General features: G+C 43.0%; 1 protein-coding gene across 1 annotated transcript; it reads right to left on the bottom strand.

Moving 5' to 3' along the window:
* Positions 1 to 59: 59 nt before the first annotated feature.
* On the bottom strand, positions 60 to 19,797 carry LOC115107792 (lactase/phlorizin hydrolase). Its single transcript, XM_029631438.2, has 17 exons — positions 19,161 to 19,797; positions 15,669 to 15,739; positions 15,438 to 15,521; positions 14,982 to 15,075; positions 14,118 to 14,202; positions 11,429 to 12,098; positions 10,670 to 11,321; positions 8,987 to 10,540; positions 7,899 to 8,167; positions 7,517 to 7,807; positions 7,155 to 7,353; positions 6,685 to 6,887; positions 6,295 to 6,401; positions 5,974 to 6,105; positions 5,522 to 5,745; positions 5,121 to 5,357; positions 60 to 492 (listed from the first exon to the last, which is right to left on the bottom strand). Exons 1-17 carry the CDS (start codon positions 19,762 to 19,764, stop codon positions 281 to 283), a joined length of 5,688 nt encoding a protein of 1,895 aa, XP_029487298.1. The 5' UTR covers positions 19,765 to 19,797; the 3' UTR covers positions 60 to 280.
* Between the last annotated feature and the right edge of the window lie 37 nt (positions 19,798 to 19,834).

The raw sequence follows: 19,834 nt of genomic DNA, 5'->3' as shown, positions 1-19,834 counted from the left end.
AGAATCTGATAAAACAGCGTCCTCTATTGGACGACTGATGATAATGACCATAGACTGGAAATGCTTCAAAAGTTAGTCCTTTATTTCTTAAAATAACAAGTGAAGGCAACGTTTGGTGCAGACACTAATGATTCATCAGATATATAAGCAACAACTAATTTTCCTATACCACAAATAGACAGGCACTTTTCAGGTTGAGTATTGACAGATTATTTTAAAAACAGAGACAATGAGACATTTATGTTGGATGGGGCAGAGCCTTCTCGCACTCTTTATGTGTTCAGAGTGTCTCCATCCTCACAGATTCCACAGAGGATCTATCTGACTTCCGGTACAGATAGGTTACAGCGATGACTGAGAGGACACCCGTAATGGAGAGAGCAAAGACGCTGTAGAGGGCTATCTCAGCTCTGCCCGATGACAGCTCCATACCGAGGAAGCTCACGTTCTCGACTGATAAGATAGGCGAGGTGGTGGAGGGTGCACTCGTTCCTGGGGTAAGAGAATAAATTCATTGAAATTAATCAGACAACATGTTCAGGTGTAAGGTGGTAAGATTGACAATCAAAAGCATTTCCCCATTCTGAACTTCCTTGTAAACAAAAAAAGGGTGTCATTAATTTTATGAAAACGCATCACAACACGAGGAGGAAACATTTAAGGAGTCCTTTTGTTGCTAAACAAATACATGATTTATTGTCGCATACACGGGATAGGTGCTGTCAAATGTGTTGTTTTACAGGGTCAGCCATAGTAGTACAGCACCCCTGGAGCAAATTTAGGGTTAGGACAAAAATAAAAATAAAAATTGTATATGTCACATGCGCCAAATTCATCCCCTTTGGCATTTTTCCTATTTTGTTGCATTACAACCTGATTTTTATTTGGATTTCATGTAATGGACATACACAAAATAGTCCAAATTTGTGAAGTGAAATGAAAGAAATAACTTGTTTAAAAAAATATATATATATATATATATAGAAATGGAAAAGTGGTGCGTGTACACAGTATGTATTCACCCCCTTTGCTATGAAGCCCCATAATAAGATCTGGTGCAACCAATTACCTTCAGAAGTCACATAATTAGTTAAATAAAGTCCACCTGTGTGCAATCGAAGTGTCACGATCTGTCACATGAGCTCGGTATATTTGCACCTGTTCTGAAAGGCACCAAGCAAGCAGCACCATGAAGACCAAGGAGCTCTCCAAACAGGTCAGGGACAACGTTGTGGAGAAGTACAGATCAGGGTTGGGTTACAAAAAAATATCAGAAACTTTGAACATCCCACGGAACACCATTAAATCCATTATTAAGAAATGGAAAGAATATGCCCCCACAACAAACCCGCCAAAACTCACGGACCAGGCAAGGAGGGCATCAATCAGAGAGGCAACAAAGAGACCAAAGATAACGCAGAAGGAGCTGCAAAGATCCACAGCGGAGTTTGGAGTATCTGTCCATAGGACCACTTTAAGCCGTACACTCCACAGAGTTGGGCTTTACGGAAGAGTGGCCAGAAAAAAGCAATTGGTTAAAGAAAAATATGAGCAAACACATTTGGTGTTTGCCAAAATGCATGTGGGAGACTCCCCAAACATATGGAAGAAGGTACTCTGGTCAGGTGAGACTAAAATTGATATTTTTGGCCATTAAGGAAAAAGCTCAAGTTGAAGTCAAAAGTTTACATACACTTTGGTTGAAGTCATTAAAACTCATTTTTCAAACCACTCCACAAATTTCTTGTTTAACAAGCTATAGTTTTGGCAAGTCGGTTAGGACATCTACTTTGTGCATGACAAGTAATTTTTCCAACAATTGTTTACAGAGATTATTTCACTTATAATTCACTGTATCACAATTCCAGTGGGTCAGAAGTTTACATACACTAAGTTGACTGTGCCTTTAAACAGCTTGGAAAATTCCAGAAAATTATGTCATGGCTTTAGAAGCTTCTGATAGGCTAATTGACATCATTTGAGTCAATTAAGGTCACAGGTATGAAAACGTTGGACACGAAAAAGAGGCCTTTCTGCTGACTCTGAAAAAACACCAAAAGAAAGATGCCCAGGGTCCCTGCTCATCTGCGTGAACGTACCTTAGGCATGCTGCAAGGAGGCATGAGGACTGCAGATGCGGCCAGGGCCTACGACAGTGCTACAGGGAGACAGGACGAACAGCTGATCATCCTCACAGTGACAGACCATGTACAACAACACCTGCACAGGATCGGTACATCTGAACATCACACCTGCGGGACTGGTACAGGATGGCAACAACAACTGCCCGAGTTACACCAGGTACGCACAATCCCTCCATCAGTGCTCAGACTGTCCGCAATAGGCTGAGAGAGGCTGGACTGAGGGCTTGTAGGCCTGTTGTAAGGCAGGTCCTCACCAGACATCACCGGCAACAACGTTGCCTATGGGCATAAACCCACCGTCGCTGGACCAGACAGGACTGGCAAAAAGTGCACTTCACTGACAAGTCGCGGTTTTGTCTCACCAGGTCGGATTCGCGTTTAACATCGAAGGAATGAGGGTTACATAGAGACCTGTCCTCTGGAGCGGGATAGATTTGGAGGTGGAGGGTCTGTCATGGTCTGGGGCGGTGTGTGACAGCATCATCAGACTGCCTGCAATGACAAGCTCAATCTCAACGCTGTGCATTACAGGGAAAACCTCCCTCATGTGGTACCCTTCCTGCAGGCTCATCCTGACATGACCCTGCAGAGCATGACAACGCCACCAGCCATACTGCTTGTTTTGTGCATGATTTCCTGCAAGACAGGAATGTCAGTGTTCTGCCATGGCCAGCGAAGAGTCCGGATCTCAATCCCATTGAGCATGACTGGGACCTGTTGGATCGGAGGGAGAGGGCCATTCCCCCCAGAAATGTCTGGGAACTTGTAGGTGCCTTGGTGGAAGAGTGGAGAAACATCTCACAGCAAGAACAGGCAAATCTGGTGCAGTCCATGAGGAAGAGATGCACTGCAGTACTTAATGCAGCTGGTGGCCACACCAGATACCGACCGCTACTTTTGATTTTGACCCCCCCTTTGTTCAGGGACACATTATTCAATTTATGTTAGTCACATGTCTGTGGAACTTGTTCAGTTTATGTCTCAGTTGTTGAATCTTATTATGTTAATACAAATATTTACACATGAAAATAAACACAGTTGACAGTGAGAGGACATTTCTTTTTTTGCTGAGTTTACAATTACTAATCACTGGGAATAGGGGCCAGGTGTGCATAATGAAAGTTCCAGAGGGATCCGTGACAGTACTACACCAACAGCGCAACGACACCGGCCTCGAGGGTGATCACAAGAACGCAGTGCGGGTCGGTCAGGACCCAATGCAGCTGCCGAAGTTATGTCATAGTCGGATGGACCAGTTTTTGCTGCCGAAGTTTTGGCGGCATCAAACGGACCAGTAGCAGTGGCGTTGGACGGACCGGTTGTGGCGGCGTCGGATGGGCCAGTTGCAGCTGCTGAAGTTGCGTTGTCGGACCAACCCACTGTGGCGACGTCGGACGGGCCAGTTGCAGCTGCCGAAGTTGCAGCTGCCGAAGTTGCGGCGGATGGCCCAGTCGCAGCGTCGTCGGATGGGCCATTCCCGCTGTCTCCCTTAATGGTTGATTATTCTGTCACGTTGGTATGAATAATTCGGGAGACAGGCGCAGGAATGCATAAAAGTTTTTTTTAATTTACCCAAATTACGGCGTGCCGTGTAAAGACACGTGAACAAAGACCAAACAAACACTATACAAAAACACAGGGTTGAAACCCAAACAAAAGAGAGAGGAGTACCTTGAATAAATAACACACGCGCACAATGATTAACACACGTGACGAGACCCGTAATCATCTGCACAATCCACAATGGCACGAAAGCCAAAAGACACAGCACAGGTACTCACACGCACCAACGGACATAGTAACAATAATTGACCAGACACTGGTAAACCAAGGGCACACTTATACAATTACTAATCACTGGGAATAGAGGCCAGGTGTGCGTAATGAAAGTTCCGGAGGGATCCTTGACAAGATTGCTGTACACCAGCGCAACCCATCCAACTTGAAGGAGCTGGGGCAGTTTTGCCTTGAAGAATGGGCAACAATCCCAGGGGCTAGATGTGCCAAGCTTATAGAGACATACCCCAAGAGACTTACAGCTTTAATTGCTGCAAAAGGTGGCTCTACAAAGTATTGACTTTTGGGGGGTGAATAGTTATGCACGCTCAAGTTTTCAGTTTTTTTGTCTTATTTCTTGTTTGTTTCACAATAAAAAATGTTTTGCATCTTCAAAGTGGTAGGCATGTTGTGTAAATCAAATGATACAACCCCACCAAAAATCTATTTTAATTCCAGGTCGTAAGGCAACAAAATAGGAAAAATGCCAAGGGGGTTGAATACCTCCGCAAGCCACTGTTTATCTATTAATCTCGGGACTACTTTCTCTATGGGAATAGAGTAGTAAATACTTTAAGTTTTCTGACACACCAAAAAATATGCCAGATATGAACATAAAACATATGTCACGTCCTGATCTGTTTCACCTGTTCCTGTGATTGTCTCCGCCCCCTCCAGATGTGGCTTATTTTCCCCAGTTTATTTATTCCTGTGTTTCCGGTCTCTCTGTGCCAGTTCGTCTTGTATGTTTAGTCAAGTCAACCAGCGTGTTTTTCCCGAAATCGTTTTTGCTATTCTCCTTTTTCTAGTCCACCTGGTTTTGACCCATGCCTGTTTCTGGACTCTGTACCTGCCTGCCTGACCACTCTGCCTGCCTTGACCACGAGCCTGTCTGCCACTCTATACCTCTCCTTGTGCTTTGATAACATAATGGCATCCTTTTGTTTACAATGACCACTGCACTTAAGCAGTGCAAAGTTCAAAATGGGTAAACTCCTCTTTAAAAAAAACTTTTAAGGAGTTTATAAAAACCCTTCTAATCACTTTCTGTCTTTTTTTAATATTGTGTGATAACTTTTATGGTTCGCAGGTATGGTGTGTGTGTAAAACATACATAATTAAAAATTTGCTTTTTCCTACTGAAATGCACTATGCGCAACAGTGTTGCATCCACTGAGATAGACAATGTTGTCACTCTACCTTCGGGCTCGGTATTCAAACACTCGTGAGGCCCCAGAGTGGGGTCAGGGAATCCATTGCAGGTGATGATAGTGGCATAGCGGGCAACAGAGTTCTTGGCTACTCGTGTAAGTTTGGAGTCAGAACGGTTCACATAGAACAGGCCGAATCTCTCTGAGAAGCCAGTGGCCCACTCTAGATTGTCCATCAGAGACCAGGCTGTGTAGCCTCGAATATCCACCCCATCCAGCAAATATGCTGAAAAGAGAGGAGAAAACCCAAATTTGGCTCTATAAAGGTTCACAGAACATTTCATTGGGTTGTGGGAATGTTTTCCAAAACATTAAATATGGTGTTTGACTTGTAAATTATATTTCATACTGTCAATATTTAAATAGTGAATTGATATTGTGGCATATTACCTTTGAGGACCTGATTGATGTAATTCTCATAGTAGTGAATCCTGTGGACATCGTTCAGATCCACTGGCCCTCGCGCCGAGATCCCATTCTCTGTGATGATGATGGGTGGGTCGCCGTACTCCTCCTTGATGAAGTTGAGGATCTTGCGGAATCCAAATGGGGAAACCTTCAGCCAGCCAGAGCCAGAGTCCAGCCAGGTGCGATCAGCAATCGTTCCAGCGCCCCTAATACACACAGTAAAATGACAGAATATTTAATTGAACTAAATATGGGTTTGGAAATGGAACAGGACATCAATTTGAAACAAGAAACAAACGTACAGAAGAACTATAATAGATTCATAAACGATGCATAGCCCTTACAGGTTGACTTCATGTAGTTATATACACATCTCCAGTTGTTGATTTAACCATGAATACATATAGTGTAGGCTCTTGTGGCTGATTTCTCACCTGTCTGCATCGTAGTGCTGTAGGTTCCCATACTCAACAGGGAATGCCAGAACAGTTGTGTAGTGGTTGAACCCAAAGTAATCATATGTACCTTTGACCCTCTGGATCTCTGCAGGGGAAAACTCAGGAAGCCTGTAAAAAAGAAAGTTCATAGCCAGTTGACCATACGTGTATCATATAACCAGTTCAAAGCATTTTATCTGTGAATCACTAATGATTTATTCTATATTTAGGATTTGAGTCATATAATTTCCTCAGAATGAATGCAAATTCTTCTATGGGTTTTTTAAAATTAGCGCTACTAATAAACATTTATCTTGCCGTGATTTAGATAGGCCTGCTGCTAGGCTCCTCTCTCGAATGATTGTCTTCATTGTATCACTGTAGTCTCCATTGAATATAGGGTGAGCAAACCAGCCGATATAGAACTGCAACAGGAGAAAGGAACCAATAGTGTTACTGAATAAGAACATTGGGGCTTTAAAGCTGGGAAACGACAGAAAAATAATGTGGTCACTCTTCATGTAACTCTTTATTTAGTATGTTTGTTTGTACCATTATTGAAGCCTTTTGTGCCAAATATGCTAAATGTGGTACATGCTGTACAGGAACTCTACATACATGATTATGTTTTACACAGGATACTAAAGTTTCACTGATGTAGTGGAGAGAACTTTGATGACTGATGCAATGTGAGGCATTAGACTGTACCTGAACAACGCGTCGTGCAGCTTCTACGTCCTCCTGCTTGTAGGGGTTCCGTGGCTCTGACCAGTCTGAGTTGATGGTGATGGAGATAATGCCTCCCTGCTTGGTGCGGTAGTTATCGTTGTACAGGTGCCAGGCTTCGGCATGGGCTTTGATGAGGTTGTGGCCCACTATGTAGGGCAGTGTGCCAGGTCTGAAGCTGATGCCTGGCCATAGAAGGATTATTGTTTTAACTGCATCCTGAAGACACTTAAATAAATACGACCTCTTTCTACAGTTCTTTTAAGAGGTCTAAATGATTTTTTTTTAGCTTTAGAATCTCTTTTTAAAGCTATTGTATTTCGAAGCTATTTAGCATATCAACGATACGATTGTTTCCTGTTACTACAGACACACGCTGAAAACAGTCAACAATTGTTCGGCAAATACAAGCCAAATGCGTATTTGTTTAGTCTGAATTAAAGAGGTAGTACCTGGGGCAGCAGCTCCATAGCCATGGCCAATATTGGCAATATTATAAGGCTCATTGATGGTGATCCAGAACTTCACTTTGTCTCCAAGGTGAGTGAAGATAAAATCAGCATATTCTCTGAATCGGTCAATGATGCTGTCGTTCTCCCAGCCCCCCACATCCTGCAGAGCCTGAGGGAGGTCCCAGTGGTAGAGGGTAATCTGGAGAGAGGAACATTCATGAAGAGAGGAAACAATTATTTACCTCAGGGGTTTAATGTGTCAATTCAGGTTTTTCAAAGTGCGTGTGTAATTAACTCCCTTTGATATAGTAAATTACATATTATCCCAGTCATGAGCATGTCTTCATGGCCACCAAACTCACATGAGGCTGTATGTTGGCAATGAGAAGTGCGTCAACAAGTCTACGGTAGTAGTTGAGGCCAGCCTCGTTGATGTTTTTGGTGGTGCCATCGGGGAGCACCCTGGACCAGGATATAGAGAAGCGGTAGTGGGTCACCTTCAGCCTCCTCAGCATAGCCACATCCTCCTCCACCTTATGATAACTATCACAGGCAATATCTCCTGTGTCATCATTGGACACTCTAAGAGGAGTGTGGGCAAACTTATCCCAGATACTGAGGCCCTTTCCATCTGCTCTCCAGCCCCCCTCAATCTGGACAAGAGATATAAAATGACACGGTAAACATATCGTGGTGCTTTTATTGGCACTTGACTTTTCGGAATTGTTTTCAGTGAGCAGTCACCTGGTAAGATGCTGTCGCTGTGCTCCAGATGAAATCTTTACGGAAGTTTCCATAAACGGGTGTACCATCCTCCGATTGAGGGAAACCGTTGTCCCTCACGACTTGATAGTAGTAGTGGGCTGAACGTTTGGGCGTCCTGGGTCGGCTTGGGTGAGTAAAGTCCACATGGTGGAGACCAAAGCCCACTGTGTACCCATTGAGCCACTCAAAAGAGTCCATAAGAGACGAGACACTGTAACCCCTCACCTTCACACCATCCAGGTCATGGGCTAAGGGGACAAGAGAGAAGATTTACTTTTGGAAGATTACCTTTTTTTTCTTCTTTTTTTTACAGCAAATGTCGGAAATCCCTAGCGAAGTAAGTTGCATTTGCTTGCCCCTTGGTGTTCTGCTCAGTCTGTACTATATCCTCAATGCAATTAGAAGGCATTATAGTCAGTGACATAGTACAACGTCCCCATCCCCCCCAAACTCCCACCACCTCTTGAAGGTGAAATGAGCAACTTGTAGGGAAATTGTTAATGGGATTTATCTGTTAATTGAATGATTAGAATATTTCACCCTGAAACCATATAATTGTATGGAATTGATTAGATTGTATAAAATTATAATCAATACATGTGTAGATCTAGTCAGAATTAGGGTAAAACAATATAGCTAATGTTTATGTCTTTATGGTATTTTAAACACAGACAAGATTCTTGAGCAAAATTCGATGCCGACCTGACTAGAGATTTGGGAAAGGACAGGGAGTACATCTCAAGGTCCCAAGGTCTCCCTAATCTTTGTCGGCTGGGTTGTGGGACAGTATGTGCGTAGGATACATACTGTTGTGTGTGTATGTATGTGCGTGGGCTGTTTGTGTGTGAAAGTATGTGCGTAAGAAGCCAGTATAAATATGAATGGTTTTGTACAAAAGACCAGCGCTCTCGTGAATAAACCTTTTTGACTATTTTAGCTGGGCCTCCGTCTGTTTCATTTCAATCCGTATCTTACAAATCCTGATTAGCAGACTGAGTAGTTAAATTGAATTGGTTTATGAACATTGAACACAATTCTCTTAACAGAAATATATAATTAGATCTTACCTTTCAAAGCCTCATCAATGTAGGTTTTGTAGTAGAATATTCTGTCAGTGTCATCCACTGTGGTCTTTGGAGCCGTTGGAACTCCATTCTCTGTGACATAAATCTCTGGATCTCCGTACTCCTCCTTGATCCAGTTGAGGAGTCTCCGTAAGCCCCATGCTACAGCCCTCTGCCCTTTGATGGCAGTTGTGGGGGAATCACCCTCCTCCTCCTCTCCAACATCCTGGTCGTTATAATAGGACTGAGGACTAAGCCTGGCAGTTACTTGACGTATCACCTTAGTGGTATAAGCATTTAGACAGAAGACATCAGCAGTACCTCTGATGTAGGCCTTATCATCATTGGTGAACGTGGGGAGCCTGGAACCTGGCAGGCCTTGGAGCTCACTCTTGTTGCCCACCTGCCACTTCATGGCGTCGGGGTAATCACCGGTTTTGAAGATTGGGTGAGCGAACCAGCCAAGCTGAAACTGCAGGGCACGGTCTGCAGCCATGACTTCCCGGGGGTTGTTGACATCTTTGGGCTCAGCCCAGTCTGCGTTGAGGGCGATGGAGACCAGACCACTTTGGGATTTGCGGTATTTCTTGTCATAGGTGTGGTACACCGTGGCATGTGCCTTTAGAAGGTTATGAGCGACTCTATATGGTGCATCCCCAGGCTTCCTGACATTTGGTGGGATCTGCCCCAGACCGTATCCTGACCAGGCAATTGTATAGGGTTGGTTGAAGGTCAACCAAAACTTTACTCGCTCCCCAAAGGTGGAAAAGCAGAAGTCACAGAAGTCGTTAAAGATCTCAATCATCTGGATGTTGTCCCAGCCATCAAGGTCCTGCAGGGCCTGAGGGAGGTCCCAGTGGTAGAGTGTCACCATGGGGGTTATGTTATAAGCTAGTAGGCCGTTAATGAGCCTGTTGTAGTAGTTAACACCCATCTGGTTCAAGGAACTGCGCCGACCATCGGGAAAGATCCTGGACCAGGACAGGGAGAATCGGTAGGTCTTAACCCTTAGGGCCCTTATCATGTACAGGTCTTCCTCTAGTCGGTGGTAACTGTCACAGGCTATGTCACCATTGGCATCTTCGGTAGTACTGCCAGGCTTGTGGGTGAAGGTATCCCATACACTTGCACCCTTTCCGTCAACATTCCAGCCACCTTCTATTTGATAGGCTGAGGACGTCACTCCCCATTGGAAGCCCTTTGGAAAGGTGCCGTAGTGGTAGAGCTTCCTCTGGAAATTGGACTGACTGGAGAACTTCTCCCAGACAACCTTGGATCTGGAGGGAACCTCGGACGGGGGCAGAGTGGGTTGCCGCACAACGGTTTGAAACTTTGGTTCTTGTTGTGGACTTCTTTCTCTTGTATCAGAAAACCCATTTCTCTTGATAATATCAGAGTAGAAATAGGCTGACTGCTTTGGGGTTCTGGGCCTGTTAGGGTCTTCAAAGTTGACATAGTGCAAACCAAACCTTTGGCTGTAGCCCTTTGGCCCCTCGAACCCATCCATCAGTGACTGCACAGTGAAACGCTGCACGTCCACTCCATCCAGATGGATTGCTGTTGAAAGTCAACCAAAATCATCCTGGTAAACAATACTTATAAACAATCATTCTTACAAACAGTCTCAAAACATTCCTTCTGTACAGGGCTAGGTGACCCCTGGTCTAACACATTCCAGAGATTTACCTTTCAGTGCTTCGTTGATGTAGCCCTTTAAGTACTCTGTACGCTCCGTGTCATTGATAGTGTCCCCGCTGTACCCCGTGGGTATCCCATTTCCAGTTATGTAGACGGGCACCTTAGTGACATTCAGATACTCTGCAGAAACATAGTTGAGCAGCCTACGGAGGCCCCAGGGTGCAGAGTGTATCGAGTCAGACTCTGTAGAAGGCCAGGCATGGTCCACATAAGCTTTGAAGTCTCCCACCCCCTCTGGTCCAGGCACGCAGCCACCATCACTGGCGTTGACCAGGCGAGAGGTGTAGTGGTTGAGCCCCAGGAAATCTGCCGTTCCGCGAATTCGCTTACTCTCTGCTGCAGTGAAGAACGGGAGTATGGCAGGCACAGAGAGGGAACAATCCCGCCTTTTCTGCTCAATCTGAGACTTTAGCAAGGGTGGATAGTCCCCATCCACAAAAATGGGATGGGCGAACCATCCCAGCATGAACTGCAGGTAGCGATCTGCAGCCACTACATCTTCAGGCTTGGAAGAGGAGCTTGGAGGCTCAGCCCAGTTGGAGTCCAGGGCAATGCCTACTTTGCCTCCCTGGTCCTTCCGGTACTTGTCGTTGTAAACATGCCATGCTTCAGCGTGGGACTTGAGCATGTTGTGAGTCACCTTTTTGGGGGGGCACACAAAGGATCAAAATCATCAAAGAAATAATAATTACAATTCACAAAGTCAACAAAGGGCTATAGGGAAAAGAGTGATGCTAGTTCTCTCACCTGGTAGGAGGCAACCACATAGTTCTTTATTCCAGGGGGATGCTGACCGGTACCGTACCCAGCATGGCTAATCACCCAGGGGCTACTGAAAGTGTTCCAAGTCCTAACCCTATCTCCAAACCTGAAGAAGCAGAAGTTGGCATAGTCTTTAAAGGCTTCTGCAATGGAAACATTGGTCCAGCCTCCATAGTCCTGGAGTGCCTGGGGAAGATCCCAGTGGTGCAGGGTCACAGCAGGTTCTATACCCGCCTCTATCAGCGCGTTGATCATGCTGTCATAGTAAAGCGCACCTTTCTCAGAGTGGCTCCCCATGTGGCCAGAGGGGAAAATGCGGGCCCAGGAGATAGAGAACTGGTAGGTTTTGACAAGTAGACCTCTCAGGAGATAGACGTCATAGTCGACTTTATGGTAACTGTCACAAGCCAGGTCTGCAGTCTGATTCTCAAAGGCTTGGTGCTCATGGCCAAAGCGGTCCCAAATAGTCTCACCCTTCCCATGCTCAGACCAGCCACCCTCGACTTTAAAGGACTCACTGGAAGTGGCCCACTGGAAGCCATCAGGAAAAGACTCATTCAGGAAGATGTCCCGCTCGGAAATGGTCTGAGTTCCAAACTTATCCCACACTCTCTGGTAGTTTACTGACAGTGCATCCCCAGTGTGTTCTGAAAGACTAGCCGAGCAAGAGAGGTGAAGGACAACATTAAATACAGTGCCGTTAAGAAGGTATTCACACCCCTTGACTTTTTCCACATTTTGTTTTGTTACAAAGTGGGATTAAAATGGATTTGCCATTTTTTTGTCAACAATCTACACAAAATACTCTTATGTCAAAGTGGTAAATAAAATACGAATATATCTTGATTAGATAAGTATTCAACCCCCTGAGTCAATACATGTTAGAATCGCCTTTGGCAGCAATTACAGTTGTGAGTCTTTCTGGGTAACTCTATAAGAGTTGGATTGTACAATATTTGCCCATTTATTCTTTAAAACATTCTTCAAGCTCTGTCAAGTTGGTTGTTGATCGTTACTAGACAGCTATTTTCAAGTCTTGCCATAGATTCTCAAGCGAATTTAAGTCAAATACATAACTTGGCCACTCTAACATTCAATGTCATCTTGGTAAGCAACTCCAGTGTATATTTGACCTTGTGTTTAAGGTAATTGTCCTGCTGAAAGGTGAATTTGTCTCCCAGTGTCTGTTGGAAAAGAGACCGAACCAAGTTTTCCTCTAGGATTTTGCCTGTGCTTAGCTCAAACTCCTTAAGTCCTTGCCAATGACAAGCATACCCATAACATGATACAGCCACCACCATGCTTGAAGATTTGCCCAAAATATAATGTTTTGTATTCATGACCAAAAATTACTTTCTTTGCCACATTTTTTGCAGTATTACTTTAGTGCCTTATTGAAAACAGGATGCATGCTGTGGAATATTTTATATTCTGTATAGGCTTCCTTCAATTTGCTCTCTCCCTTTTGTTAATATTGTGGAGTAACTCCTGTGTTGTTGATCCATTCTCAGTTATCTCTGTCATTCTGCCCCTGAGCAAGACATTTAACACACTGTTCCCCGGGTGCCAAAAACGTGGATGTCGATTACGGCAGCCCCCCACACCTCTCTGATTCAGAGGGTTTGGGTTAAATGCAGAAGACACATTTCAGTTGAAAGCATTCAGTTGTACAACTAGGTATCCCCTTTCCCTTTCCTTTTATCACAGCCATTAAACTCTGTAACTGTTTTAAAATCACCATTGGCCTCATGGTGAAATCCCTGAGCGGGTTCCTTCCTCTTCGGCAACTGAGGTAGGAAGGGCGCCTGTATCTTTGTAGTGACTGGGTGTATTGATACACCATTCAAAGTGTAATTCTACCAATTCTACCTTCTTTGCTAACCATTTGAAAAAAAAACACAAAAAAAGAGCGTCCTCTCCGGACAGCTTTAAAAATAAATTTAAAATATGTTTGATGTCTTCTGTGCCCATATGAATAACCCCTACATTGCCATACTGCTTTTGATCTTGTCTAGCCATCTTGTCTCAAGAGAACCACAATGGAAATAAGTCCCAGACTTTATTGTGTGTTATCCTCGATGATTTTATTAATGTGCATGTATGGTTTTTAAGTTTTATGTGTTCTTGTTTTTTTAAATGGTCGAATTAATAAACTAAACTGAGGGACCTTACAGATAATTGTATGTGTGGGGTTCGGAGATGGGGTACTCGTTTAAAAATCATATTAACCAATATTTTTGCACACAGAGTGATTCCGTGCTATTTATTATGTGACTTGTTAAGCACATTTTTACTCCTGAACGTAACTTGCCATAATTAAAGGGTTGAATACTTATTGACTCAAGCCATTTAAACTATTCATGTTTTATTCATTTGTAAGCATTTCCACTTTGACATTATGGGGTATTGTGTGTAGATCAGTGACACAAAATCTCAATTGAATACATTTTACATTCCGGCTGTAACACAACAAAATGTGGAAAAAGTCAAGGGGTGTGAATACTTTCTGAAGGCACTGCAGATACTGTACATACAGAGGTATGAATTCACACTAAAATACAAAAAAGACAAAAGGTTAATTCAGACTTTTTATATTCCATTATGCTAATAGTAGACTATTTGATCTATGACTACATTTCCAAATAGTGCATGTAAACAACAAGTAGATTTGTACCTATTCAGAATGTCCACCAAATCCAGCTCCTCAAACAAGTCAACCATGTCACATCCCAGAATTTGCAGGTCCCCATTTCGCAGAACTGTAATGATTTTAGACCACACACAGGGGGTTGTTCTTCAAATTCCTCAAAAAATGATTTGATATGAACATCGGGTTACATTCTATATGATCTATATTTGCAAAATCCATAAAGGATATATTAATTATAAAGGGTATGCTCACAGTTTTTAAGTGAGATGGTAATTGAGACAGCTAGACTGGAGGAGGGTTTGAACACTGTATAGCTTCAAACATTAAACTGAACTGTAATTTGATCTCATCTATGGTCAATTCTTGCATGCATAGTAGTTACATTTAGTAGTTACATTTCTCCAGTCATATACCTGAGCTGTTTACCAAAGAAGAGGTGGGATAACCACTTTGTTGTTGTTCCAATACCAGATTGCCGTTTAACTAGCTAGCACTTTGCAGCGTACTCCGGACCATGATAACAACAAGTCAGAATTTCATAATGCCTTTACAATCAAATTGGACTATGACATTTTATATTGGATAACATCTTTGTGGAGATAACATCAATAAAATGATGGTCTCTGGCACTGTAACCACTACAAATCACTCTCTTGATTTGAATCCGACATCTGGTTTTTGAGATGTCATCACCAACACGTTTATTTGACAGTGTAGAGATGTCTATAATGTGACACTAGACTTGAATATGGGTGAACTGTCTGTAAGAAAATGCAATTTGAACCATTGTACTGAGGTTGAATGGTATGATCATACAAGACACCAGTGATTCATCTGATGGTCTACAAAGCGTGCGTGTGTACATTTATGCAGCTTCATATGATTTACCTTGCAGGATGTTACCAAGTGGCTGGAATTGACTGAAGGAACAGCCTTTGATATTCATCTTGTAAATCACAATGGGTATCTGCCCATTGGCTTTCTAAAACATGACAAAGGGATCGTCATTCAGGGGCTGGCTTTTATGAGACAATTATGAGTTGCAGATGAATGGTTGTGTGTTTTCATCTAAATGAGAGAAATCATATTAGGACATTCTGTATTCAGCCTCTTCAACCTTCAAACTGTATATACAAAATCTCACATTATTCACAGTTTTCCATTTTGGGGTAAAACATTATGAGTTTCACACACAAGGTTTACAGTAACTTACAAGAATATTGGCAATTAGACATTTAATAATTGATGGTAAGATAAGACAGTAATAAAATACACTTTCATGTGGAGGCTCTTTTCTTCCTTTCATTAAGACACACTTTATCAGAGAATGGAAGAGTAAACTACCTGTAATCTTCTCAGCTCCTCTGCCAGGTTTGATTTAGAGGTGCAGTTGTACTCAATTTGCACTGACAGGAAATCTAGGGACTCCTGAATGGGAAATATGTTATCACCATCACAGCAATACGCTGGGTGCCTTGGGAAAAGTATAAACCCTGTGCAGGTTTAACATTTGCTTTGGAGTCTGACATTGTGACACATTCAATTGTCCAAATGTCAAAGGTACTGTACCCATACCTTAATGGCAGCCTCGCTTTGGTAAAGGATGGAAACATCACTGGCCCTTACACCAATCGACACATGGCCGCCTGAGAGGAGAGCGCAGAATAGAGGGCTGATGTGTTATAAAAACAGTGACAATGTTAGCAATCCAGTTCCATGGGAGGACCATCCTCCTCAGTGAAATTTTATAAAAAATGAAAACAGTGAAATATTAAAAAAGTTATGTTAATTATATAAAAATGATTAAAATACACTGTTTTGCAATGAAGGTTTACAGTAATTTCAACAACACTGTCCGGGGTAGCACCATGGTTTAGCCGGAGGACAGCTATCTTCCGTCCTCTGGCTACATTGACCTTTCATAGACATACATGGTAATTATGACCACCTCCGGAGGACGTCCTCCAACCAATCAAAACTTTTGCAGTATGAACTGACATGTTCTCCATCCAATCATAGAATTAGGATCAGAGAATTAACCTTGTGAGTTGTATTGGGATTGTGCCACAGAGCGTTATGGGGGCTCTATATGTTGAGAAGTTTGGTGACATTGTTGGATAGAGGTTAAGAGTAAAAAGTAATAGTTGAGCTTTTAAAAATATATATTACTTAATTCAAAATAGTTTTTTTCAATTTACAGGAGACGGAGGAAGTATATTATATATTGATTTCTTGGTTTTAGAACTTTATTTTGTGTCCAGTTAGTGAAATGTATTTAAATTTGCCTTTCTAACTTCAGTAGCTAGCTAGCTACCAGCGCGAGTGGAGATTTCTCCGCCAGAATGGTAGAATGGCCAACGCTGCCGACAATATTGTTGACTTTTTGTTGAAGAACCCCTTTCATTCTCTGGGGTACACGGTGCAAATTAAAAGTGAGGTTCGACCTCTGCCTGAGATCAGTTTCATGAAGAAGGATGAAAAGGTGAGGGCGTTCAATACCAACTGGTATCAAAAGTATATTTGGTTAACAAGGAGTCTTTCACCAAGCCAGCTGTATTCCTGGCCTGGCCTGCTTTTTGGAAAGTCTGAGCCTTGGCCTAGGTGATAGATGGGTACAGTGACCTGAAGAACATCGATCGTTCAGCAGGCAGCATATAAATGCCCAGATCAGATTCAAGCTTCTGGGAAAAAGCTGGATCGATCATGACTAAGGCCTGCGTATTCAACGAGAAAGTTCGAAGAAACAGGGATGTTCTCAAGCGGCTTAAACACCACTGTGTTTTTGGGCATGCAATAATTTGCTTTTAGAGGACACTACGAGAGGGAATGTTCTGCCGAAAAGGGAAACTAAAATCAGCTTGCAGAGGTAATTGTGCACATAACAATACTTTACTTGCTGAATTTATAGAACTTTCGACTGTCTCCTCTGGGATGTCGAAATCAATTTCTGAATGATTTGATAGCTTCCATCGCATCATCCATTAACAGAGATTAAAGAGAGAGGTTGACTCAGCGTATGTTTTCGCGTGCGCTCAAGTAGGCTTTCCACTTTCCTCCGGACAGACAAAAGCAAAAACTCATGATTTAAATGATGCAGCACCCTAGGCTACACCTAAACATTAGAGATCTGACATGCTGTATGGGATGAAAACGAGACCATTTTTCAGTCTGATTAACCGTATGCTACTAATAAGAGCAGATGCATACAGCCTATGTGCGCTGTCAAATTCGTCAGGGTAACTAATTTGATAACGTTATGTATTGTAGCGACCCGCACAGACAGCTGTGTGTTATGTGCTAGGCTAGGAGGTGGTTGTGTTGTACTGACCAGTACCCGGTGTTCGCGGGGTCCGACATGTCAATCAACCTGCTATCTGCCAATCACGGGAATGCCTGGAATGTTCTGATGCCGGGCATCCTGGTGGTTGGCGGAGTGGCGTGGAGGGGGGTTGGGCATTGGAAGTTAAGACCAGGTTCAGCCTTTGTTCTCTCTCTCTTACGTCTGGGCTTCACAAGAGAAGGTCACGATTGGCTTGTGGGTTATCTGTCATCTATTTGGCGTGTGCTACGGCCCAAACAGTAGCCTGTGTAAAGTTGGTTCAATAAACCGTCAATTCGCAAACTCAAGCCTCTGTCTGGACAATTGTTCATTTATGATCTAGTCAGGTCATTACAGTATTTATAGTCCATTTGTGTGTCAGGCGAAAACGTGAATGTGATCAAATTTGGTTTATATTCAAAATTGGGCTGGCTAGGCTGCATATACGTTTTCAATCCAAAAGTAACTGGAATTAATCATTCAACATAATAGTGACGACAGATTTGAGTACATTTTTTTACAAGGCCTAAAGTTGCATAGAACAGCATGATGCAAACATGCATAAAGCAAGCTCAGCCCTGTGAGTTCTATTGTCTACCAGTTGTTGTTTCTGTGTCTGGGTAGAGGAAATTCTCTTCCTAATCTAGTCTAAATATAATTAATATGAACAAGTATAAGGTTGCTGCAGTTTGACAGGGTTTTCACCCTCAACTCATGCCTCATACCCTCTTTCAATCACTGCTGTGATCCCTTCCAAACACTGTGTAAGTAGGCCTCTCATTCCCCATACTATTGTACTATACATGTCTTTATTAAATGCTTTAGGTTAAAATAATTACTCTGACTATTTTTGAAACACATTTAGACATTTCTGTGCATTCAGTGCCTATGAGAGAGAGAAACCATGCAGTGTTTCACTTTTCCCCAGATCCTAACCTTTGCTATCTAACGGCATTCACAACACTTGGCCAGAAATAATCTCTCCTGATAAGGAAAACAATATACATGCAAACATGAATGATAGTACTAGAAAAGTCAAGGATGGGACATAATTGAGGCACAGTCACTGACCTCTTTCACATCCGGTTGACCGATATTTTGTGAAACAATTCTTACAAAATCTGTCTAAACCTAACGCCGCTTTGCTAAAAACTTGTTGGTTACAAACAATTCAAACACCTTGTAGCACTAAAGATCTTCATAAAAACCCACATACTATAGGAGTATTTATTGCGGACGACAGGTGCAACACATCACTACATTCTTTACCAGAAAGTAGGCTGGCCCTCTTTTATTCATAAAGCTCTTTAAAAAAATAAAAACTCCCACTGTACCTAACAGCGTTAATAACCTTTAGATTTAGGAGTTGCCATACCCTGTCTAAGGGATGGCTAACTCTGGAAATCTAGTCGGTCTCCTCAGTTAGGTAATTCAGCTTTTAGTTTCTTTACACCCCATTGTGCCATAAATCTACAGAGTTTAGTACAACTGGATGTACTAGTGCCTCTCGGGCAGTTCAAAATGTTGATTGTGGACCTCTTTGCTGAGGAACATTATTGTTTTTCTTAACTGTGTTTGTGATTTTGTGTCTGTATGTGATTGTATTTTGTAAATTGTGTGCATGCAGGGCTCCCTTGCAATTGGACTTAAAAAAATAAATAAAGGTAAATTAATTGTTATCTCTAAACTGTTCCCCAAAACCCTGTGAATAATGTACATCTTCTACCACATGCTAATTAAGGGTTTACCTTGTCCAGGAAACAGGTGATGGTAGAGGTGGTACACGTTGGCGTGGGCATGGAGAGCGTGTTTTAGCTGCAGATTCACCTCATCCCTCAGCTCTTCGATGTGGCTCAGTGTCACCCAAGAGTGTGCCAGTTCTCCATACGCCAGAAAAACAAATTCAGCATATTGCTGAAATACATCTGGCAGCTCTGCGCTTTCCCAGCCCCCATACCTGGATCTCAGGGCCTCTGGTAAAGCAGAGCGATGCAAGACAACAAGTGGTTTGAGTCCTATTTCCACTAGCTGTTCCAAGAAGTTCCGGTAGCAAGACAATGCAGGCTGACTGGGCTGGCTGGGGTCACCTGTGGGCAAAAGTTGAGCCCAGGACAGGGGAACTTTGAAGTGAGTTACTCCCCGACTCTGGAGATACTGGAAGTAGGCCCTGGAGCCCAAGGGAAGGGGATGACTGCAGTCAAAGGCATCAATGGGTTTAGTGCTCAAGTCCATCCTCAAGTGGTTGGTGAGAGGGCCTGCTAGAAGCATAAAGTCCTGTGGGTCATCTTCCTGACACAGACAGCCATAGAGGCACATCAGGTACAGATAGAGAACCCGCACCAGGTTCTTCATCTTGGTGGTGGAAGGAGAACTGCACAGTAAGCCTTTTATAGCAATGCTGTTTACTGTATTGAACTCTTGT

The sequence above is a fragment of the Oncorhynchus nerka genome, linkage group LG3, assembly GCF_034236695.1.
Source record: "Oncorhynchus nerka isolate Pitt River linkage group LG3, Oner_Uvic_2.0, whole genome shotgun sequence".
Lineage (NCBI taxonomy): Eukaryota > Metazoa > Chordata > Actinopteri > Salmoniformes > Salmonidae > Oncorhynchus > Oncorhynchus nerka.
This window is presented reverse-complemented; position numbering and strand designations above follow the sequence as displayed.

Excerpts from the sequence above, each read along its gene's own strand:
- LOC115107792 (XM_029631438.2), bottom strand. The coding sequence starts at position 19,764 with ATGAAGAACCTGGTGCGGGTTCTCTATCTGTACCTGATGTGCCTCTAT. Across the intron at positions 15,076-15,437 it reads AGGAGCTGAGAAGATTACAG|AAAGCCAATGGGCAGATACC; the intron begins GTAGTTTACTCT and ends GTCATGTTTTAG. Across the intron at positions 6,402-6,684 it reads CTGCACGACGCGTTGTTCAG|TTCTATATCGGCTGGTTTGC; the intron begins GTACAGTCTAAT and ends CTCCTGTTGCAG.